The 25361-nt window shown below is 44.2% G+C and overlaps 1 protein-coding gene across 1 annotated transcript in view; it reads right to left on the minus strand.

The window, feature by feature from the left end:
- b4galnt4b (beta-1,4-N-acetyl-galactosaminyl transferase 4b) overlaps positions 1-25361 on the minus strand; it is a gene marked incomplete at both ends in the record, with an annotated part of 125015 nt that overhangs the window by 65785 nt on the left and 33869 nt on the right. Inside the window, one exon of the mRNA XM_079840389.1 lies at positions 4221-4319. Coding sequence (XP_079696515.1) covers positions 4221-4319 — 99 coding nt within the window. The remainder of the gene's footprint in view (positions 1-4220; positions 4320-25361) is intronic.

Below are 25361 nucleotides of genomic sequence, written 5' to 3' on the forward strand. Positions count from 1 at the left end.
TGGGTGAATTTAAACATATGGAGAGGAGAGATGAGGGTGAGGGGAATGAAATGTAAATTTAGGCAATACTTGGGTGATCAACTCAGTGGGATTCTCACAAGAGAGAGTTCAGATGTTAATTTCCTTGGTTTTCTCAGAGAGTTGCCATCTCTTACAGTTCTTACAGTTTTCTCCAGTCTTACAATAATAATAATAATATATTTCAAGTTGTACCTACGTGTTCAGTGCTGTTCGCGAGTGTCACGACAGCAATCAACTGCAAACCACTTACGTTTCTATGGTAACCTAGAGCTCTTGCACTCAAGCAGCTACATAGCTTGTTTGTGGTAATGGCGAAAAGAAAGATTTTTAGAACAGCAGCGGAAATGTAAAAGTATATAAAAAGTGACTGGATGGAAACATATCCTTTTATTGAAACTGGTGCTCTTCTGTGCTAAGAGATATTTATTTACATTTCACCAGGTACTTTTGCTTTTGGTGCAGAGACATTTTATGTCCTATAAATGTGTTGTAAATGGTAAATGGTAAATGGACTGCATTTATATAGCGCTTTCAACGGACCCATGTCCATCCAAAGCGCTTTACATATTGCCTCACATTCACCCATTCACTCACTCATTCATACCCCTTATGTCCGTGTGATAATCCACGCAGCTTTCACTGGAGGGGCTGTTTGAAGTTATTAATAAAGAAACATGGATGAATTAGAAAGTAAAGAGTGGGATGTGATATTAAAAAGAAACATTAAAAATGTAATAAGCCACGAAAAAGAACTAAATCTGCTACTGACAGGATACTTTCTGTGCATGCACTTCGGACACGGACAAGCTCAGCAGCCTTAGTTTTTCCGGTTGCGTGCCTAAACAGTCAAATACACATAGAAATATGTCAAAATGTCCAACTTGGTGAGTATTCACGTAAACACAGACAATGTAAGCACTGTGTAAGCACTTTGCATTGTTCTTCACTCACTCTCGTACACAAACACGCACAGAACTCTGATGAGGATTTGTGCTTCTCACAGTGAAAGCCCTGCAATATTAATTCCATATTGCAACATATTTTTTGTTTGTTGCATATTTGTTTGTTTTTAATTGTCTATGGGCCTATAGTAAAAAAAAACAAAAAAAAACATAACATAACATCACACACTCACTTGATCTGGACAAACTGTGAATCATTAGAAACAATAGACTTCCGCTTTGATATTTGACCACTGTTTATGATAAAACTGGGTTGCAGTGACATTAATTTCTTAATTTATATAAGAAGTGCAAAATGATCGATCTGTAATGAACAATATTTTTAATAGAATATCAATGAGACTAAAAAGCCAGCCATTTTCCTTCAAATACTCAAAGGTAATACAAATACTCAATGTTCGTTAAAAGGGAGTTTTAAGTGAAAGTGTAATTTTAATCTTTTAAATTGTGTTGTGTAGCTTAATGCTAACTGTAGCTCTACTGCTCCTGTCGGACCAGCTTGATACGCTCCGAAGCTTCATGAAGCAGTGTTTTGAAATCTGTTATCACTATATAAGTCGTTGTTTAGTTTTTTTTTTGGCGCACCAAAAATATTATTGTCGCTTTATAATATTAATATTGAACCACTTTACTCACATGAACTGATTTAAATATGTTTTTAGTACATTAATGGATCTTGAGAGAGGAAATGTCATTGCTGGCTATGCAGGCCTCACTGAGCCTTCGGATTTCAACAAAAATATCTTCATTTGTGTTCCGAAGGGTCTTATGGGTGTGGAATGGCATGAGGGTGAGGAATAAGTGACATTATTTTCATTTTTGGGTGAACTAACCCTTTAATGGGGAAGTCATCATTTCAGAATAAAGGCTATTATGGTAGCCTGACGTCGTCAGACTCAATTCTAGTCAGAATATGAGTCTAATACTGCTCCGTTGGGCTGTGATTATGGGGCGTGTTTCAACCGAGCCAGGAAAAACCTCAATTGGATAGACCTACAACCAATCAGAGCAACGGAGCGACGCATAACGTTAGTTGTCAAATGTCAACAGAACTCAACTGCACTGTGTTGCCATGTCCGCGGGTTGAAGCGACCCCAATTATGTGATATACAGACCCAGGAATGCGAATTTTAGCAGCCAGTCCTGCCAAAATAACACATATGTTACCCCCCAAATGCCATTTGTTTCCCAGAAACCCCCCCCCCCCCAGAAAGCTATTGGGCTTGTTTTTGGCTAGTTTTGAGTAGCAATTGTCAATTGGGCGGGTTTTGTTGTAAAAACTTGGCAACCCTCTCTGCACGCACGCTGGAATAAGTTACGTTAGAAGAAAAAGATGAGTGTAAACGATCTTTGCCAGTGTTGTACAAAAAGAATTGAGAAAAGAGACTGCCTACAGGGAGGAGATCCAGCACCTGGCCACATGGTGCACCAAAAATAACCTGCTCCTCAACACCACCAAAACGAAGGAGCTCTTCGTGGACTTCAGGAAGGAGTCAAGAGGCACACACGACACCATCCACATCAATGGAATGGCTGTTGAACGTGTCTCCAGTTTCAAGTTCCTGGGGATCCACATCTCGGCGGACATGTCGTGGACGACCAACACCTCCAGCCTGGTCAAGAAGTCTCACCAGCGCCTCTTCTTCCTGAGGACACTGAGGAAGAATCAGCTCTCCTCGGCTATCCTGGTGAACTGCTATCGCTGCGCAATAGAAAGCATCCTGACCAACTGTGTCGCAGTATGGTATGGGAGCTGCTCTGTTGCGGAGCGCAAGGCACTGCAGCGGGTGGTGAAAACTGCCCAGCGCATCACAGGGACTCCACTACCTGCCATCGAGCAATTCCAGAGCAAACGCTGTCTGCATCGAGCTCACAGCATCCTCAAGGACTCCTCTCACCCAGCACACAGACTGTTTTCTCTCCTGCCCTCCAGCAGGCGTTTCAGGATCCACCGGACCAGGACCAGCAGACTAAAGAACAGTTTTTTCCCCAGAGCTGTCTCTTTACTGAACTCTAACCCCCGTTGATCCACTCCCCTCATATACTGATAACTCTCCTACCTCACATCCGCCTTCACTTTGTTATTTGCACTACCGACTGTTTATTACAGTAAAAACTGTTTACTTATGCATTTTGCACTACCATACCGTAACTGGATTATGCTCATTTGCACTGCCGACTGTTATTTACAGTACCAACTGTTTACATTTGTATTTTGCACCGTACTTCTAACTGTAATATGCAATCACTTTCCACTGCACTTTTACACTTTTTCGGATAGCTTCTGTCCATAATTTATTGCACTACCTTAATCCACTGCTATATTCCTCATTTTAGCCTAACATATCATTGTATACCTCTATCTGTAAAATTCTGTTTATAGTAATAGCCATCTGTATATTATATTATATTCATAGTACATATCCACCTGTAAATTCTGTTTATAGTAATAACCATCTGTATATTATTCACTGTACATATTCACCTGTAAATTCTGTTTATAGTAATAACCATCTGTATATTATTCACTGTACATATTCACCTGTAAATTCTGTTTATAGTAATAACCATCTGTATATTATTCACTGTACATATTCACCTGTAAATTCTGTTTATAGTCATAACCATCTCTCTATTTATAGATATATTTATATATATTCAGTACATATCCATGTCCTGCACTTATGCAAATGTTGTATATCCTGCACTTGCTGCTATTGCACTTCTGGTTAGACCTAAACTGCATTTCGTTGCCTTGTACTTGTGTAATGACAATAAAGTTGAATCTAATCTAATCTAATCTAATCTAATTGTCCAAAATATGTTTTCCATGATGGTAAACCTGTGTCTTCGCCTGGTAACAATGATCCTCACAGAGAGAGTCTGTAATACCAGAGTGTTAAAGCTTGATATTCAGGTGTTTGTATGTGTCTAATTCATTTATATATAAAACAAGATAGCAGGGCTAAGCAGAACTGGCTAGTTCATCATCAATACTGTGCCTGTTGTTCTCTCGCCTTTTCGGCCACCTGTTCATGTAATTTTAGCACGATTCCTGCCGGGATGCAGAGCTATGGGAAGATGAGCCTCCCAAAGGAAATCACATGCAATAAGAGAGAGATTCACAGCTATTCACACTGTCAGTGTGGTTTTAATAACAAAGAGTATTATACAACACATTTCCTCTGTGTAGAAAACTAAAGTGTATGTTTCTAACACTATAAAAGCATGTTTTACCTCTGGTTTCCATGGCAACCTGAGGAACTTCTGAGCGAGGTGTCTGTGCATCTCAGCCTTGGCACGACTCTCCTGAGCAGATTCATTGAGCTCTTCCCCCTGAAACAGCAGGAACAAGGTGTGCTCAGTGACCCTACATAAAGAGACGGCTCATAGACTTTTTCACGCAACACTCAGCAGCTGTGCTATACTACTAATCATATAATGGCAAAATACAGTGTTAGTGCAGCTTCAATCAAGAAATTAATTGATTAGTCCTTTTGTATTCAATAAACCAGCCAGATGACATAAAATTGAAATGATGTCTAATTGTGTTTAACTTTATTTAAAGGTACACTATGTGAAATATTTTTTTCAACATTTATAAGATGACCAATCATGAATCCATCCATCCAAAACAGATAATATATGTTTCCTAAATGCAAAGTCATATAGAACTTTTATAAAACTAAACTACTCATTCACACAGGAAGGAAATATTAGAAAAATGTTCTATAAATAAGACTTTTTACTCTACATTTCATGCTGGTCTTGAGATTCAGCAGAGCATGTGCAGGTTTTCACTGTAATCCAAATCAGTCCTTCTAATCCTCCACATAGAACTGTGTATGTGTCCCTATCAAAACAATGACTGAGTGGAGCAGATGAAGAAGTACTCTAGACATTACATAACATGTTTCCATCCAGGTGAGAGCCACTACAAATCACATTTAAAATCACTGGAAGAGTTCCAGCACCCAATAACAAGCACACATTCCTTCAGAAGCCATGCCTGTGAATGAAACTGCAATACTAAGTGCTGAAAGCAGGAAAAGCACTTAAACTCCTGCTTCTGTCTGTGTCATGTTGAGTGGGTAGGGGTTAATGAATTGCACAACTAAAATTATAAGTTCATTGATGACTACCAAAAGGTTTGATGAATTGAATTGTTGGAATGGGAATATAATATTTGTAACACAGCACTGGTGAAGAATTGAGTTTGCTGAATTAACACACTTTGACACAGGTGTGTGTGCATGGTCCTGGTAAACCCTATGTTATGGGGACAAAATATCCCCACAAGGATGACAATATCTGAAATCCCAGTCCTTATGGAGACATGTTTTGTTCCCCATAAGGAAAACATCTTATAAATCATACTAATTCATGTCTTTTTGAAAATGTAATGCAGACAGTTTTCTGTGATAGGTAGGTTTAGGGTTAGGGGATAGACTATACAGTTTGTACAGTATTTAAAAAAACAAATCATCATGTCTATGGAATGTCCCCATAAAAAATGAAAAGAAAACATATGTGTGTGTACTAGTGTTACACTTTACAAACCAAAAATGCACCAAAAATAAAGTGGAAAGACAGGACTAACTTAACTGGTCAGACTTCAGAGATTCGAAAAGTAACAACAAAGCAATGCCCGATTCCACTATAGAAACCTGTGGAAATTCATCTGTATGCTGTGAACAAACTCCATAGTCTACAGCCTTCATGTTCATATCAACATTGACAATCAGCTACCTGGCTACATGCAGCTATGAACAATCAAAGAGGAAGAGAAAGAGAAAGAAAAAAAGAAAATTCTACAGAAATCAGTTAAAACTGTGATAATTTTCTTTTTTTCAGGATTTGATGATTGAAAAGTTGAACAGAATATGATTTGTTTAAAATTGTAACAGTCTTTACCACCACTTTTGGTCAATTTAATGCATCATTAATTTGGGTATTGGACTACTCGAGATGCTGTATGTATTTCATTCAGAAAAAAAACTCATGGGAGTCATTTTTTTATTCTGCAATTGGTCTTCAGTGGTCACACTGTCTGTTTTGTGCTATATAACAGTGCAGGAATCTGGAAAGCATTTTAGTTCAGTATTCTGTCTGCATTGCCTTCAAGACAAATTAAAGTCACTTTCAGCTAAACAAAATAATGAAGACAAGCCTAAAAGCTCATCTATCCCAATTAAGCTATGTGTCCCTGTCGTGCAGTCCAGAAGGAAGGCTTCATCCTGGCTAATGGTGTCCAAGCAATCGGCCTCCCTGCTGTTCTGCAGGCCAGTGTTACCCACTGCTGTCTAAATGTTTGGTAGATCTGACCCAAACGTAAGACCGAGGGCAGGATTCATAAATAAGCGAGATCTGGATCTCCTCTCTGCTCTCTGACAAGACAGCAGTGTTAACCAGATGGCTCCCACCAACACCCTGGAAGCAGAACCTAGGACTACCAGCAAGGTTAATCAATTCTCCTTATTTACATTAGTGGGGGAGAACAGATGAGGCTTATTTATCGTGAGCTTTGACAGACTATATAAGGCAGGGGGTTAGGGTAATCATCATCATAATCTTTTTTCTCCAAATTTTTTATTGGTGTTTTGTGACAATACAGAATCCGTAAGACACTGTCCATTATTAATCCATCCCATGACCCCCCCCCCCCCATTCCAACTAACTAGAATAGACAAGAAAACAAAGAGAAAATAAAATAAATACTAAACCACGATAAAAAATAACTCAAATAAAAGTTCCTTTTAAAAGCTGACAAATATTATTTGTTGTCAGTTACCGTGAGCAAGGTAGGTCTTTAATGTAGCCTTATGAAATGATTTAAGTGAGCCAGAGAGTGAGCATCTTAACTTCAAGTCTAACACTGTAAAAATATCTTAGTAAAAGCAACAACCTTGAAATCTCGGGCTGTCAAAGCAGGTCTAGAGGAAACCCCAAAGAGGGATAGCAAAAGATCAGGGTCCATTAATATTGGGAGCTTTCTTAGTTTTTAGTTTTAGAGTGTCAAATATGCTGAGCCAAAAACCTTCCAACAGTGGACACGTCCAAATACGCAGGTGGTTGGCAGGTTAATGTTTACAATGGTTACAGGCAGCACTCCTGACTAGGAAAAATTTGGCCAATTCTGTATTGGTTAAGTGTGCTCTGAATAGATTTTACACTGTAAACCATTCCTGCCTCATATGGAAGAGGAGTGTACCTGATTCAAGATTTTATGCCATATATATCTGTAACCGATGTTAGGGCCGAGGGACGATTACCACACTCCGGAGGAGCAGACACCTGAGGATACCAAGAGGCGGACAACAGAATGACTTTCAAAGGTAAGTTTTGTTTATTAATTTAAAACAATAAAAACAGTGCTGAGAATGTTCGTGGCTGGAACCCGATTTGGGAAGAGGAACTGGGGGATATTCCTCTTCTCTACTGACTCGTGGGTGGGACAGTAATTTCTTTGACCCGTCAGAAGGTGCTTGTAGGACGGACAGAGGCTTCTTCTCGCCTTCAACTTTCCCCACGGACAGAGCAGGTAAGTATTTGGCCCGTGAAAGTGTTCTTAGGACAGCCGATCGAATGACAGCAGCTTCCTCACCTCTTCTGAGGGACAGACAGTGGCGGTGCTCAGACTCGGCTTGTGGACGTGTTCATAGAACAGCCGATCGAATGACAGCGGCTTCCTCACCTCTTCTGAGGGACAGACAGTGACGGTGCTCAGACTCGGCTTGTGGATGTGTTCATAGAACAGCCGATCAAATGACAGCAGCTTCCTCACCTCTTCTGAGGGACAGACAGTGACGGTGCTCAGACTCGGCTTGTGGATGTGTTCATAGAACAGCCGATCGAATGACAGCAGCTTCCTCACCTCTTCTGAGGGACAGACAGTGGCGGTGCTCAGACTCGGCTTGTGGACGTGTTCATAGAACAGCCGATCGAATGACAGCGGCTTCCTCACCTCTTCTGAGGGACAGACAGTGACGGTGCTCAGACTCGGCTTGTGGATGTGTTCATAGAACAGCCGATCGAATGACAGCGGCTTCCTCACCTCTTCTGAGGGACAGACAGTGACGGTGCTCAGACTCGGCTTGTGGATGTGTTCATAGAACAGCCGATCAAATGACAGCAGCTTCCTCACCTCTTCTGAGGGACAGACAGTGACGGTGCTCAGACTCGGCTTGTGGATGTGTTCATAGAACAGCCGATCGAATGACAGCAGCTTCCTCACCTCTTCTGAGGGACAGACAGTGACGGTGCTCAGACTCGGCTTGTGGATGTGTTCATAGAACAGCCGATCAAATGACAGCAGCTTCCTCACCTCTTCTGAGGGACAGACAGTGACGGTGCTCAGACTCGGCTTGTGGATGTGTTCATAGAACAGCCGATCGAATGACAGCGGCTTCCTCACCTCTTCTGAGGGACAGACAGTGACGGTGCTCAGACTCGGCTTGTGGATGTGTTCATAGAACAGCCGATCGAATGACAGCAGCTTCCTCACCTCTTCTGAGGGACAGACAGTGACGGTGCTCAGACTCGGCTTGTGGATGTGTTCATAGAACAGCCGATCGAATGACAGCAGCTTCCTCACCTCTTCTGAGGGACAGACAGTGCTCGTGGAGTGTGGTCCTCGGGGTGCATTGAGCTCTTTCCCTCCACACCGTACACTCAAGTAGGAACCTGGACACAGCTTGAGACAGATCAATTTGAAGGGATCTTCACAGTCATAAGTCAATATTCATCCATCAAAGTTTCAGAGAGAAACGCAGTCGTTTGATCTCACCACACTTGTGCATAAATCACTCTTATAAATCATCACACGTGTGCACTTCACTCTTTCAGACACTGCAAACTCACTTCATCTCCACAGTGATTAATCGACTCGTTTCTCTTCTCTCTGTAGGGTGGATGACTCAAGGAATAACGTTTTCAGAAGATCAGCGTGAACACAGCAACGATCCTCCCAGCTGTTCCAGTTACTACGCTTCGTTCTGTCAACAAGATCACACACACTGCCCACAAACAAAGGTTAGTTGCACTCTGGTGATGGTCAATCTTCAACTGTGGTTTTCTCAACGGGTAATCAAATGAAGGGTGCACTTAACTTTTCCTCGGTGAGTCACTCAATATCCTGCAGTGGTTTCCTCTCTCACTTACTTCATTACGTTGCTGTTCGTGGTTTCTTCAGAAAACTCACTAAATGAGCATGCCTCGGGGAATCTCACAGTAGAACTCCGATCCGGCATTAAACCTTCAGCCTTCCTCTTTCACCGCCGCTGTCAGAACACACACTGCTGCCTACCCGTCCTCCCACACTGCGCAAACACTGCCTTTTTATGCTCCTTTTCCTGAGCACATGCTTCAATGAAGCACAGCTGATTTGCTTCAGCTGGCGCTCGTTATGGCCAACACTCAACAGAGCCAGATTTAGAACCAATGAGGAATCTTTTTGGATTTACCAGGTTTTCACCCGGTGACACCCTCCCCCACCGGATCCGTTCTAGTCCCGAGAACGGGGCCCAGACTCCTAATCTCCGTATCTTGCAGGGGGCACTCCTCGGGTCTCCCGCTGGGAGCGTCGAGCAGGGGCAGCGGGTTCTTCCTCTCTTGGCTCCGGAGTGGGGGCTCTACGGATCATAGCCCAGCCCACCCAAGGTGGCGCAGGGGCCACAGGCGCTAGCGCCTCTGGCTCTTGTCTCGGGTAATTGGGACAGGGGCGCAGCAAGTTTCGGTGCAGGACTCGCACAGGGCCGGGCTTACCCTCGGGACGGATGGTGTACACGGGCTGGTCAGGCCTCTGCTGTTGCTCCACTACGTAGGGGGTGGTCTCCCACCGGTCGCTAAGTTTCCCCTTCCCTTGGCGCCGGTTATCCCGGACCAGCACCCGTTCTCCGGGCAACAAAGGGGCCTCTCGGGCAGTGCGGTCGTACAAGCGCTTGTTTTTCTTGGCTGCTACATCGAGATGTTTGGATACCTTGTCGTAGGCAGAGTGGAGTTGGCGGTGGTGTCGGTGTACCCATTCGGTAGTAGTGGCGGGGGCCTCAGCTGGAGCCGTCCCCAACAGCAGATCCGTGGGCAGACGTACATGTCTCCCAAACATCAGGTAAGTAGGGGCATACCCCGTTGTGCTGTGGATGCTGTTATTGTAGGCCTGTACCAGGGCTGGTAGACTGTCCGTCCAGTACCCTTGGTGGTCCGCATCCAATGTCCCTAACAGACTCAGGAGCGTCTGATTAAAACGTTCACACCCCCCGTTCCCCTGTGGGTGATAAGGCGTGGTGCGGGTCTTCCGGCATCTGTACAGATTACATAGCTCCTGGACGACACGGGACTCAAAGTTCGGCCCTTGGTCGGAATGGAGCGTCTCAGGGCATCCAAAGGGCTGAAAGACGTGTCTCCATAGAGCACTGGCAGTGGTGGTGGCGGTCTGGTCTAAGGTTGGTATGGCCCAGGCATATTTGGTGAATAAATCGGTGACTACCAAGATGTTCTGGTAGCGATCGGTAGGGCGACTTAAGGTCAGAAAATCCATAGCCACCATATGCAACGGGGCTCTGGGTCTCACTGGGACCATGGGGGCCCTCACGTCTCGCCGGGACTTGAACAGCGTACAACGGGGGCATCCTTGTACATACCTCCCCACCGACTCTTCCATCCCACTCCAAAAGAAGTGCCGGCGCAGTAGTGACACCGTCCGTTCTTGGCCCTGATGTCCTAGCTGGTCATGATAGGCCTGGAGCAACGGCTGGATTTGGGCTTCGGGCACCACCACTTGGGATACCAGCTCGTGGGTCCTGGAGTCCAGAACGGACCTGCAGATCACACCATCTCTGAACTTCAATCTTTTCCACTGCCCCAGAAGCTTCCTTACTCTCCCCGGATGTTCCCGTCGTTCTTCCACCCCAGGGAGTTTGTTCCGCTCCAGGTAGGTACGTAGGGTAGCCAACCCTGCATCCTGTTCTTGCCGTTCCCTCCATCGACGGGGGTCCCATCCCCAACTTACTGGTACTCCCTCCGCTCGTGTTCCAGGTGCTTCCACTACTCCCACCATCAGCCCTTCTTCTGGTTCTGGCCCTGGAGTTCCCCCTTTTCTAGCTGGTGGTAATCGGGACAGGACATCGGCATTTATGTGCTCTCGGCCTGGCCGATATTGTAGCCGATAGTTGAAGTTGGCAAGCTGGGCCACCCACCGCTGCTCCACCGCCCCTAGCTTCGCGGTTTGGAGATGCACCAGTGGACTGTTATCGGTTACCACCAGTACTTCGGCTCCCCACGGGTAATCCTTAAACTTCTCACATAAAGCCCACTTCAGGGCCAACAGCTCGATTTTGAAAGAGCTGTAATTAGCATCGTTCCGTTCAGCAGGGTGGAGGCTCCGGCTGGCGTAAGCAATGACCCTTTCCGCTCCATCTTGTCGTTGGGCTAATACGGCTCCCAATCCGCTGTTGCTAGCGTCGGTGTAGAGGATGAAAGGCTGGGTGAAATCGGCATAAGCCAGAATGGGGGCCTGTACCAACTCCTGCTTAAGACGGTGGAAGGCGGTCTCGCACTCCGGACTCCAGGTGATGGTGGGGGAACTCCGGCTCCGTGACACTCCAGCCCCGGCCAACAGCTGATTCAGGGGTTTTGCAATTTTTGCGAAGTCTTTTATGAAGCGCCTGTAGTAGCCGACGAATCCCAGAAAGGATCGCACCTGCCTCACGGTTTTCGGGGGAACCCAACCCTGCACCGCGGACACCTTCTCTGGATCGACGGCCACCCCTGCAGCGCTCACTCGGTGCCCCAGGAACTGAACTTCCCTTTTGAGGAGCTGGCATTTCCCTGGCTGGAGCTTCAGCCCGTACCGCTCCATCGCCCGGAAGACTTGCTCCAGATGTGACAAGTGGGAATCGAAGTCGGGGGAATAGACGATCACATCGTCCAAATAGACCAGGGTGGAGTCCATCAGCTGCCCTCCCAGGCATCGCTGCATAAGCCTCTGGAAGGTCGCAGGGGCGTTGCAGAGGCCGAAGGGCATGCGATCCCATTCAAACAGGCCGAAGGGGGTGGTAAAGGCAGTCTTCTCGCGGTCTTGTTCCTCCACTCTCACCTGCCAGTAGCCACTCGCCAAGTCCAAGGTGGAATACCAGCTGGCGTTGGTCAGCCCCGTAAGGGAATCCTCGATCCGGGGCAGGGGGAAGGCATCCTTCTTCGTCACCAAGTTCAGTTTGCGATAGTCTACGCAAAATCTCCAAGACCTCGTCTTCTTACGGACTAGGACAATTGGGGCGGCCCATGGACTGCTGCTCTCTCGAATGACTCCACGTCCCAACATTCCTTTTAGTAAGGCACGGACTTCTGTATATAAAGTCGGGGGTACCGGACGGTACCGCTCTCGACTGGGGGGAGCGTCTCCGGTAGGTATAGCGTGTTTGACTATACTGGTGCACCCATAGTCCTCATCATGGGTGGAAAAGACGTGTTGCCACTTGGTCAGTAGACTCTGAAGTCGGCGGGTTTGTTCCTCTAGTAGGCCCTCCCCCTGCAGGGACTCGCTCAGTAGGTGGATCGGCATGCCTCGTGTAGCGGGAGCAGGACAAGACTCTTCCCTTGCCAAACCGACTTCGACCACTGTTGCGCTCACCTGGCAGAAGCGGACCTCCTGCTCCTCCCTCACCTGATGGGGACTTACTGGCGTGATACGGGTCAGTCGTTGGTGCCGGTAGAGATGAACAGGGTAAGTATTCGTGTTCCTCACTTTGACTGCAATTCGGCCCCGAAGGGCTACTGTTAACCCCCGAGCGACTTCAATAGTCTGGCACTCCCAGTGGGGCTCAACAAGGATGCAATCTTCGGGGCCATAGGCCCGCTCTGGAAGCCGAACCCAGACCACAGCCTTGCTCCGGGCAGGGACAGAGACAGCATGGCGACAGGCTACCCGACCAACGTCTTCCCGATCTCGTTGGGAGCTTGCGACCTGCACTCGCCGACAGTCGGTCACAACACGCTCCCACTCGTTCTTCTCGGCTGCGGAGGTGTAACGGAGAGGACCAGCCCGAAACAGCTCTTCCCAACAGTCCATGATCACATTCATCCCCAACAGGGCTCGATGTTCCCCCAGACAGGAGTCTCGCACAATCACGACTCCCTTTTGTGGGATCGTGGTGCCATGGATCTCGAAGTTGGTAACCTGATATCCGATGTAGGGGATGTTCAGGCCATTTGCTCCTCGCAGGGTGAGCCAGGGGACTTCAGCTTCAGGTAAGTGGTGAGCATCGAACAGGTCTTTGGACAGACTCTCAGCAAGCATGGTAACCTGGGATCCTGTGTCTACCAGGCACCGAACAGTAACACCATTGATTTTGATCTCCACGAGGGGGCAACGTCCCACCAGGCCATCTCGTGGAGCTGGATTGACGAGCGGGTCCATCCGGGGGGTCCCGACCACTTGACCCACAGTGGCCGGTCGTTCTAGAAAACCCCCCTGCGAGTTTAGTCGGGAGCCGCATTGGCGGCTATAATGTCCTGACTCTCCGCAGGTGTTACAGATCGGGCGCCCCTGTTCATCCCACTGGAACCTGGAACTGGACGGGCGGCTGGTGCGTCTTCCCGGACCCCTCCCTCCGTCAGAATACGACCGTTCCCGAGGTAAAGGCAAGGGCTCTGGCCGCCCACGGCGGAGTTCCCCAAGAATGGATTTTGAGAATTCAGCCATCTCTTCTCGGACGTCTTTCATCAGCTCTGCACGTAGGGCTTGCTTCCAGTCTGTCGGTTCGGGCTGTGTTGAGGCACTCGTTCCACTTGCAGCCAAACACACCGGTGTCTCTACGGTCTGGTGGTGATCCTGTTCCAGGGCTAGGGCCTCCTTACGTAAATCTTCGAATGTCAAGGCGGCATCCCTTCGAAGCTGCAGTCTCAGACTCTGTCGTATTGGACCTTCTCGTAACCCCAAGAGGAACTGATCTCTGAGTAGTGTCTCTTCCTCACCCAGTCCATGATGCTCTCGACTCTTCAGTCTAGAGAACTGTTCTCGTAATCGCAGAGCGAATGCTCGTAGGGTCTGTCCAGGTCCCTGCTTACAGTTAAAGAACTGTGTTCGTACCACTGCCACTGGAGTGGAATCACCAAACTGCCCGGACAAGAATTCAAATATGGCCTGTGTGGTGGCTCGGACGGCTTCAGGCGCTGCTCGGACTTCCCTCTTCGCCTCCCCCTCAAGCGAATTCAATACGAATTGTATCTTCTGGGCTTCGCGGAGCCCTTGCAGTCCGGCCAAGTATTCAACTTGCGCTCTCCAGTCCGATAAACTTAACTCTGAGCCAGACCCACCATACTTCTGGGCCCACGGGACTCCCATAAACATAGATGCCATTGGTTGTCGGGCAGCTGGCAAATCTTCGTCCGCCATCCTGGGTCCTCTGGCCGCTCGACTCCGAGTGGTAACCCTGCCGACTTACGCCAAAAGTTATGTAACCGATGTTAGGGCCGAGGGACGATTACCACACTCCGGAGGAGCAGACACCTGAGGATACCAAGAGGCGGACAACAGAATGACTTTCAAAGGTAAGTTTTGTTTATTAATTTAAAACAATAAAAACAGTGCTGAGAATGTTCGTGGCTGGAACCCGATTTGGGAAGAGGAACTGGGGGATATTCCTCTTCTCTACTGACTCGTGGGTGGGACAGTAATTTCTTTGACCCGTCAGAAGGTGCTTGTAGGACGGACAGAGGCTTCTTCTCGCCTTCAACTTTCCCCACGGACAGAGCAGGTAAGTATTTGGCCCGTGAAAGTGTTCTTAGGACAGCCGATCGAATGACAGCAGCTTCCTCACCTCTTCTGAGGGACAGACAGTGGCGGTGCTCAGACTCGGCTTGTGGACGTGTTCATAGAACAGCCGATCGAATGACAGCGGCTTCCTCACCTCTTCTGAGGGACAGACAGTGACGGTGCTCAGACTCGGCTTGTGGATGTGTTCATAGAACAGCCGATCAAATGACAGCAGCTTCCTCACCTCTTCTGAGGGACAGACAGTGACGGTGCTCAGACTCGGCTTGTGGATGTGTTCATAGAACAGCCGATCGAATGACAGCAGCTTCCTCACCTCTTCTGAGGGACAGACAGTGACGGTGCTCAGACTCGGCTTGTGGATGTGTTCATAGAACAGCCGATCAAATGACAGCAGCTTCCTCACCTCTTCTGAGGGACAGACAGTGACGGTGCTCAGACTCGGCTTGTGGATGTGTTCATAGAACAGCCGATCGAATGACAGCGGCTTCCTCACCTCTTCTGAGGGACAGACAGTGACGGTGCTCAGACTCGGCTTGTGGATGTGTTCATAGAACAGCCGATCGAATGACAGCAGCTTCCTCACCTCTTCTGAGGGACAGACAGTGCTCGTGGAGTGTGGTCCTCGGGGTGCGTTGAGCTCTTTCCCTCCACACCGTACACTCAAGTAGGAACCTGGACACAGCTTGAGACAGATCAATTTGAAGGGATCTTCACAATCATAAGTCAATATTCATCCATCAAAGTTTCAGAGAGAAACGCAGTCGTTTGATCTCACCACACTTGTGCATAAATCACTCTTATAAATCATCACACGTGTGCACTTCACTCTTTCAGACACTGCAAACTCACTTCATCTCCACAGTGATTAATCGACTCGTTTCTCTTCTCTCTGTAGGGTGGATGACCCAAGGAATAACGTTTTCAGAAGATCAGCGTGAACACAGCAACGATCCTCCCAGCTGTTCCAGTTACTACGCTTCGTTCTGTCAACAAGATCACACACACTGCCCACAAACAAAGGTTAGTTGCACTCTGGTGATGGTCAATCTTCAACTGTGGTTTTCTCAACGGGTAATCAAATGAAGGGTGCACTTAACTTTTCCTCGGTGAGTCACTCAATATCCTGCAGTGGTTTCCTCTCTCACTTACTTCATTACGTTGCTGTTCGTGGTTTCTTCAGAAAACTCACTAAATGAGCATGCCTCGGGGAATCTCACAGTAGAACTCCGATCCGGCATTAAACCTTCAGCCTTCCTCTTTCACCGCCGCTGTCAGAACACACACTGCTGCCTACCCGTCCTCCCACACTGCGCAAACACTGCCTTTTTATGCTCCTTTTCCTGAGCACATGCTTCAATGAAGCACAGCTGATTTGCTTCAGCTGGCGCTCGTTATGGCCAACACTCAACAGAGCCAGATTTAGAACCAATGAGGAATCTTTTTGGATTTACCAGGTTTTCACCCGGTGACATATCCTCTAAGATAGCAACTCCAAAGTAATGCTTCCAAATGCAAATAAATATGGTTAAGATAAATAAACAGGTTATCAATAAACCAGTCTAAAAACTAGAACTGCCAGACACCTAAAACAGTACCAACTCCACTCATCAACTATTGAGGCCAAAGTTGCATGTGCTCAAGCACTTCAATAACTTTGTACACTATTCCTCAAAAACTATGATCCCTCCATCAAAAACTCCTTTCCACAAATGCCGGCTGCCTTAAATACATTTTCCTGCTTGATAATTGGAACATACCATTTTCTTAAAATGAACTCTTGCTTCACCATATTAATAAATAATAGCACAACATGATTAAGAACAAGAGTTAAAATAAAATCAATAAATACATTAAATAGGATGGATAAAACCAACACATTTGCCCAAACATTTCCATAAATACCTAAAATGAGCACTCCCCTTCAGTTTGTGCTTTCTTTAAAGCCATGCCAACTCGGCTAAAACAGGAAATATAAAACAGTATACCCCACCAGATGCATATAGTTGACATGAAAGCAAGAAAGTGATGAATGTGTGTTTTTGGGGGAAGATTAGGAAAGTGAGTAAACTGCTTCTGTATAATCTGTCTAATTTGGAAGAACCAAAATAAGTTATGATTGGGTAGGGTTATACCTTTTTAGATAAGGGGAAAGAGGCAAATACCCCCTCTTAATAGAGGTCTTTAATCTTGATAAGGTCATCAGATGACCAAAGGTGAAATGCAGGGGCTGAACTGGATTTGGGGGGGTTGGGTAATTGTTGGAGATAGACATGTAATTAGAGCCTCTATGTGAACCATAATGTTTCCTAAATTGAACCCAGATTTTGAGAGAACTAACGACTACAGGATTATTTGAGACACTGCTTAGAACTAAAGGAAGTTGATCAAAAACAATGGAGTAAAGAGGACGCTTCGACAAAGTGTATGTATACTATGCACCCATGGTGGACTGTTTTCAGAGTAGCTATCCCTGTTCCAAAATAAATAATTATTAATATTGCTGGAGGTTGGGAAGTGCAAGACCTTCCTTAGCTTTGAGAAGTTGTAGGGTTGATTTCTTAAGGCGAGCAGGTTTATTCTCCCATAGAAATGAGCACAAAAGACCATCAAAGCCAGTAAAGAATGATTTTTAATCAAAATCGGTAAAGAACATTTGGCAGAATGACCATTTTGACCAAGTCAATGCGACCTACAAGAGATAAAGGGAGAGAGGCCCACCTACACATATCCAGGTTGGATTTATCCATGTTTGGTTGAAAACTGATCACAAATTAAGGGCCAGATTTACTAACAGTTTGTGTCAGCGCAAACCCTCTTTTGGCGTTAAAAAATACTGTCAGGATTTAAAAAAAACATGCAGTGACAAATTAGCGCTGAAAAGGCGTGGACAGGGTTATTTTTGTGGCTGACCTTATTGCATATGCATTTTCTGGAGTTTCCCTTTCAGATGCAAAATTCATGGGAGGAAAGTATTTAAATGAAAATTGTGAGATGATTTACAAAGGTTTGCGCTCGTCAATTTACTGGTGTTTGCGGCATTATTTACCGCCCAAAAAAAGCATGTTTTAAACCAGACACTAACGGGTAGATTGCATTGGTCATTATGGAAATGATCCGGCTGCATCTGTGTGCTTTAATTTGCGCATCGTCAGTAGATCACGCGTAGTACTGTCCACTCCCATCCGTGCTTTTATGGAATTGCGCTCTCACGCTAAGTTGTTTAGTAAATCTGGCCCTAAGTATTGTAAGAATTTGTACAGAAGACCCCCAGGTATTTGAAACCATCAGAAGCAATCTTCAAGGGTCTGAGTGATTGTGGATGTTTTTTTAGCTTCAGAATTAAAGGGGTCATGAACTGTGTTGTTTTATTGTTTTATGATGTTTCCTGGGGTGCACTTATAATGTTAGAATGCTTTTTACATCAAAAATTGTCATCATGCTGTGAGACTTCCATGTAAACTCCCATTGGCTAACGTCATTCCATTTTAAATAGTATTACTTTTTTATTTTCTCTTTTAGCTTGTTTTTACTATTACAGCTCTCATGGTTAACTAATCGTGAAAAGTGTTGCATTACATTTAGATCTATGGCATTATATTTAGATCTATGGCATTTTATTAAGATCGTGGCATGAAAGGTTGCAGTGATGATCATTGTAGCCGATCACACACAGGTTGAGCGCATGAAAGCAGTGATCTCGTGATTGCAACATTGTACACTAACGAATGCTTTCATCTTCACTAACAGTGCAAACGTAATATAGTTAAGAGATTCATTGAATAAAACGGGAGTCACTGATAAACGCGTCACTGATAAACTCTCCTGTTTGATTGACGGCGGCAGCGATTTTTTTGATCGCTTTTTTTATAGAATTGAATCACCGTTAAATAACATTGTTATTTATTATTCTTATTATTGTCAACCTAATAAGAGAAGCAACGCAAGTTGACGTTTAGTCACTGGTTTGATTTACTGACACATAGACAAAGAACATCTGACTACATGAATCATCACATTTCAGATCAGGCATTAGAACGAACATAGTTACTTAACTGTTGCATTACTGTTGAGCCCAGTCACTGCACAATATTTTGTAATCCTCAACGGCATGTTTATTGCTTTGTAGCTCAATCTGCTTTAACCCCTCAGGCCTATGTTACATGCGTGAATCGTTGGGTGGGGCTTAAAAGGCAGTGATGAAGTAGGCGTTGGTCTTCTTCTGCAGAGGCGGTGTTTCACCACACGATGACGTCAAGGTGAGGCATATTCTGAAATCGATCGTTTGCTGGGCCTGGTGTCAATAAAAGCTTTTCTTTGACTAACAAGGAAGTTTTCAGATCTGAACCTTACAGAATATTCGTATATTACCATGACCTTTTATATATCAAAAGCTCAAGGGAAAGTTGAATTCTCAATTCATGACCCCTTTCACAAAAAAAAATTTTTTTTGTATGTGTATATTTATCTTTATCCTCCATCACTGAAGAAAATATATTTTTACCTCCATCCTTGGTCCAGATGGAGAGCCTTGCAGGGAAAAACAAAGTTGGCCTGAGTCCAAGTTTGTATAGTTCTGCCATCATAGACCGGTATTTAGCACGCTGAGTCGCCACTTCGAGCATGTAATCCTTAGGATGTCAGGTTAAAATAAAAGGCATGGGAGCAAGGGACAAGTATGTCTACTCCATTAGCCCTCTTTATCGGAAGCCTCCATCATATTTTTTTTGGGTTTTGACAGAACACATCGAGCTGTTCATCCGAAAGAGACGATGGCTTTCAATTTGCGTTTACCCTGCCATTAATCAGGGGACATAGAAGCAGTGGGAGTATGAATAGCCCTGCTAAAATCGAGTCCACATATGAGGATAATAGGAAGAGGATAGGGACAGACTCACAGGACAGAAACTAAAAAGAAAGATGGACAAATAATTGGGAAACTCTTTGAAAGCCCATTCCTAATGTTGTGTGGGCAAACCTTGTCCTACTTGTTGTGACAATTTCTGACAATTTCTTTTTAACAAAGACAGAAAAACTAAAGAAAACACAGGATGACAGCGAGTCTGTCTGTAATGAGCAAACAAGACAAATCAGATTATTCTATGTTAAAGGTAGGATGTGCAGACCGATCGTCGGCTGACTTGAAGCAGTGCATGCTGGTTAGAAATTTTGTCCGACTTGAGACAGCGCCAACGCCACGTGAGAGTGACGTATGTCAACAAAGTGCCGCGAGAGCGATTCGAGAGTAGTTGGCTAATACAGCCGGTGCAGTTTCTCGAGAGCGGCTGCACAAGGCTGCACGGACTCTGATGATGACACAGCTGTTCCACGATTGGCCGGATTCACCGCATGACAGCGATCACATGTGTTTCGGGTTTATTCTAAAACCTTCAGTTCCACTAATGCTCACAAATCAGTTTTTTATAACGGTAAAACCTCTTTTCATGTAGTCGCGATGTTATATTGTCATGTTTATCAAAATAAAACTGATAAAAACGTAGACACCACTTCGTAGGCCTATATGTTGAACTTTATTCTTGTACAAAACGCAGCAGCTCGAGTTCTTACTAGAACCAGAAAGTATGACCATATTAGCCCAGTTCTGTCAACACTGCACTGGCTGCCTATTAAACATCGCATACATTTTAAAATCTTGCTTATTACTTACAAAGCACTAAATGGTTTAGCTCCCCAGTACTTGAGCGAGCTATTAACATATTATACTCCATCACGTCTACAGCGGTCTCAAAATTCTGACCAGTTGATAATACCATGAATATCGAAAAAAACTCCAGGCGGTCGATCCTTTTCCTATTTAGCACCTAAACTCTGGAACAGTCTTCCTAACATTGTATGGGAAGCAGACACACTCTGTCAGTTTAAATCTAGACTAAAAACACATCTCTTTACTATGGCATACACATAAAACACTTTTTCAATTAAATGATTGTTCGGCTGCATTAACTAGGTCAGCCGGAACCGGGAACACTTCCCATAACACCTGATGTACTCGTTACATCATCAGAAGAATTGCATCTGCGCTAACGATAGTCTCTCTGTTTTATCCCAAGGTTTACTGCAGTCAGCCGGATCCAGGCCGTATCCAGATCGGATGGTGGACCTGCGCCCAGACAAGACCAATGCATGACCCTGAAGTGTCTGCAGAGACAGTGTCAATTAGACTCCCTCTGAAATTAGGGCTGTCAATCTTCCTCCATTATCCTATTCGAATTTCATTCATTCTTTTTTTTTAATATTCAAATTATATTCGAATATTAAATGCTCAAATTTGACAATACAATTTTCAATTCGAAATTTGCTCAGTATCGAAAATACAAATTTATCCAAACAAATTAGCATTAAAGAAATGTAGGACAAAAGTAAACCAAAGTGCGCTGCTTTAGTGCGTAACAGTGACACTAACATTAGGCTATAGGCCAGGCTATAATAATCAACATGGGCAAGATTTGGTCCTAAAGGTTGTTGGCCAAAAACACAAGGCGATTTATGTTTTCTGGATCTAGTGCAGAGCGTTTTTTTATTTGCTATAATCCCCGCCATGGGGAAAACCCTTTCTGCTCTAACCGAGGTGCCTGGGATTCTCAAGTAGCGTCGTGCCAGCTGGGCAACGTGAGAGTACTTATGTGGCGTTCACACGTCCGGTGTGAATGCACCATTAGACCTTGATGTCTTCCACCACGACAGTGGATCGCCGTCGGTGGGTAGCAGGGTCTCACTCTCGTAGATCAGCATTTCTTGTTGCAACATATTGCCAATGTCCAAGGTAGGCTTACCACCCCATGCGTCTGCGGCTGGGCCTTGGAGATAAACATTCCCAAAAAGATCGCCCAACACTGAGAGCGGTTATCTCCTGGCACTGTGTCCCCTTTGCCATGGCTGCTCCCTCCTCATCTTCCGCATAGCTTTCCTCCGCAATCGCTATCAGCTCCGCTTTTACTTTCTCACGTACCTCCTGCTGCTGGTCTCGTTCCAAATGAATTAGCCAATGGAAACGCGGCTCGAGGTAGCTAGCGGTATTAAGCAGCATGAATGCGTCTTTCTTGTGACTGTGTCGCTTCTCGAGATCTGTTGAGATCTTCGCTAAAGATAGTCAACAAATTTTATTTTTTATTGTTTTTTAAACCCATTCGAATAGTAGTTTTAACATTCGATTAGTATTCATTTTTGTAATATTCGAATTGTATTCGACTACCGAAATTCGTTCCAACAGCCCTACCTGAAATTGCCTCATCGACATGGCATTCCTCTATAAACCCGTCTCCGGCGTGATGACTCCGATTGTTCGAATATTACAATTTAATAATTTTTAAATCAATGTGTCATCCTCAATAAACCTGTCTCTGGTGTGTTGCCTCCGATACTTCGAATATTGCACTTTAATAATTATTTAATCAACACATCATCCTCAATAAACCCGTCTCCGGCGTGTTGCCTCCGATCTTTCGAATATTCCGATCTATTATGACCTCTGACATGTAAAGTTGCCAGAATAATAATCATACGCTGCTTGTTAATTGCCCAGAGGAGAACTGGCACCCCGACTGAGCCTGGTTTCTCCCAAGGTTTATTTTTCTCCATTAGGTCACCTGATGGGGTTTTGGTTTCCTTGCCACTGTTGCCTCTGGCTTAGCTTGCTCAGTTGGGGACACTACATTTTTCTAAATTTTTCAACTAAATATCCAAATAAATCTAATTATTAAACTAAATTAACCATATAAACTAAATTACTGATCTAATTACTGATCTAAAGCCCACACTGTCACTGTATGATAATTGAAATGAACTGATGACATCACCGTTTTCTCTGGAATGGCTATACAGCTGAATCAAATTCTGTTGCATTATTTTGCTGTTTAACACTGTAAAGCTGCTTTGAAACAATCTGCATTGTTAAAAGCGCTATATAAATAAAGTTGACTTGACTTGACTTGACTACAAACACGCTTTATGCACACGCAGTGCATAAAGTATTACATGACAATAATGTCTCTGAAACATCTGTGTATTGCCAAATATTGCATTTATTTCACTTCAACTGATAAAGTATGCAAACACAGCGCGAGCGTCACTGCAGGAAGCAGAAAGTGTCCGACTTCAAGTCTCCGTTTGCAGCTCCTCCCCGCCTGCACGCGGCTACTCTCGCCGATCAGTTGCATCAAGTTGCAGCCGATGTTGAACACACCTAATTATATAATGCATATGATTTCTGAAGGATCATGTGACACCAAGTCCGGCGCACAAGTCTGGAAAAGTGAAGCCCCCAGGTGGTTGGTCCAAGTATGGGTCATAATAAACCCTGCCCTCTCCATGTAATCGAATAGGATGTGAGACAAACTAAACAATAAAATTACACTTCAAATAAATTTTTTCCAAAAATAGTTTATTTCATTTTAGGTCGTTTTTATCACGCTGATGTAAGTTCAAGTGTTTGTGTTTTAAATAAGTTTGGTTTTAGTTATTTGATGCTATAAAAAGGGGGGTCTGACGTCATGATTGACAGCTTCTCTGAGCAAAGTTTTTTTCAGGATTTTTGATAGGAGATTGGAGTTTTAACTTTAATTTCTACATTTCCATAATAGTTTTTTTTTCACACCAACATAATGAGTTGTTCTGCAGTAAACTATACAAACCGATTCTGGGGGAGTGTGGCCAGGGCCTTGATACCATGACTCCACTTCATGCTCATGGTTCATGCTCCACTTCATACTACTCAGACCCGAATCAGTGCAAGATGTCAGCACCATATTGGGATATTTTATTTTCTACAATGGAAGAGAGTGAAGGTGCATTGTTCTTTTTTTTTTTTTTACAGTCTATGTGTCACACGTAAGCTTTGTTCACCTTCCTCGGCATGCCAATGCATAGATCTGTCTCCAGAGCACAGATCACTAAAGAGGACTAGTATGAGAACCTCTCACCCTACAATGTTCAATGTTTTGCATCTTGATAATTTATATCAATATGCTGTTAAAGGTGCACTATATATCTCTTCATACTTCACCAATCCTTCTTCCAAAACATGTTTTTGTCTTACCCTGATTCACTATGGTAATCCTATTATAAGCGTTTATATTTTAGACCTGTCGGGATGTGTCACAATATAGGTGGCTGTATTAAACAAATGTGGATGGAGTAAACAAACATTTTATTTAACCGTTACACGCAGGAGTGACAGGAAAACAGAATAGCACAACCACTCAAACTAAAATGACATGGAACAATGAACAGAGAATACTAACCCCTGTTTTCACAGACAAGGTTTAAGCCTAGTCCCAGACTAAAACTCATGTTAGAGCTGTTTTAACTGAAAGCAACTTGCACTGACATATCTTAATATGTATTGAACAATACATTCTTTAAATGTAGTGTGTTTAATCGTGAATACATCTGTGAAAGACTGTATAACTGTACTGTAGAGAGAGAATCGCAATGCTGACAAATAATTTTCAGTAACTACTCTTGAATTTTAAAGTAAAAATAATGAATAAAGGTTTTGTTTGTTGTATACAACCGCGGATCAGTTGCGACACTGCAAACATGTCATATGTGAAAGCACAATAGTGCATACGTACTGCAACACGCACTGCAGACGTAGTATGGTCACAGGTCTCATTGAACCTGCCGTAAGGGTTTAAATACACAGATAGAATAATCAACAGAACTAAGAACAGGTGAGGAACTAATGAGTAACTATGAAAACTAATAATGACCAGGAACACAGTCAAAACAGGAAAACAGAAAATGAAACCAAAACACAATGAAACTAAACAGATTTAGTTACAGGATGATTTTTGTGAGAAAATCTAGTCAAGGTCAAGGTCAAGGTCTCATTTATAGTCTCCCTTAGGAGAAATTTGTTTTAGATTAGAGAGCTGCTGCAACGACAACACATGACACATATACATACCACATTAACAACAATTAACAAATTATGTAAAAAAATTATTAAAAAAAACCTCAACACAACCCTCTGTTACCTATTGTATCAATTATTGCAGTTTTTTAACATCCAGCTGCAATTGCTCATTAATTAATTTACCAGATAATGGGACAAATGAGTATTTATATCAATTATGCCTGCATAATGGAACCCTGTATCTCCGACCAGAGTTCATCAGCACATACTCTGGGTGCAACACATGTGAAGAGTCCAATAGAATCCTATTGGCCTGCTGGATCGTGCAAAGGTCAAAAATATCTTGTAAAGAACTGGTTGTTTGTATCCCCATGATTTTTCCTGCCACTTTCAACAAGTTATTTATTTGAGCTCTTAATTTTACTGTTAAACTGCCATACCAAACGATGATTCCGTATCTTAAAACATACTCTATCGTTGCTTTATAAAATATTAACATTACATTACTGCTCACCCCAAATAATCTTAATCTCCGTAGAAAATGTAGGCGCTGATGAACCCTTGTGCACACACTTGACACGCGTGTGCCATTTAAGCTCACTGTCAATGTGGACCCCCAAGTATTTATACGAAGCAACTTGTTTGATAACTTTACTATGAACCATGACAGAGCTCCTGACCCCACTAATCTAGGGTCTATTATTACCTCTTCAGTTTTTACGTTCAACGTTAA

This window comes from Gobio gobio (assembly GCF_949357685.1).
Source record: "Gobio gobio genome assembly, chromosome: 2".
Taxonomy (NCBI): Eukaryota; Metazoa; Chordata; class Actinopteri; order Cypriniformes; family Gobionidae; genus Gobio; species Gobio gobio.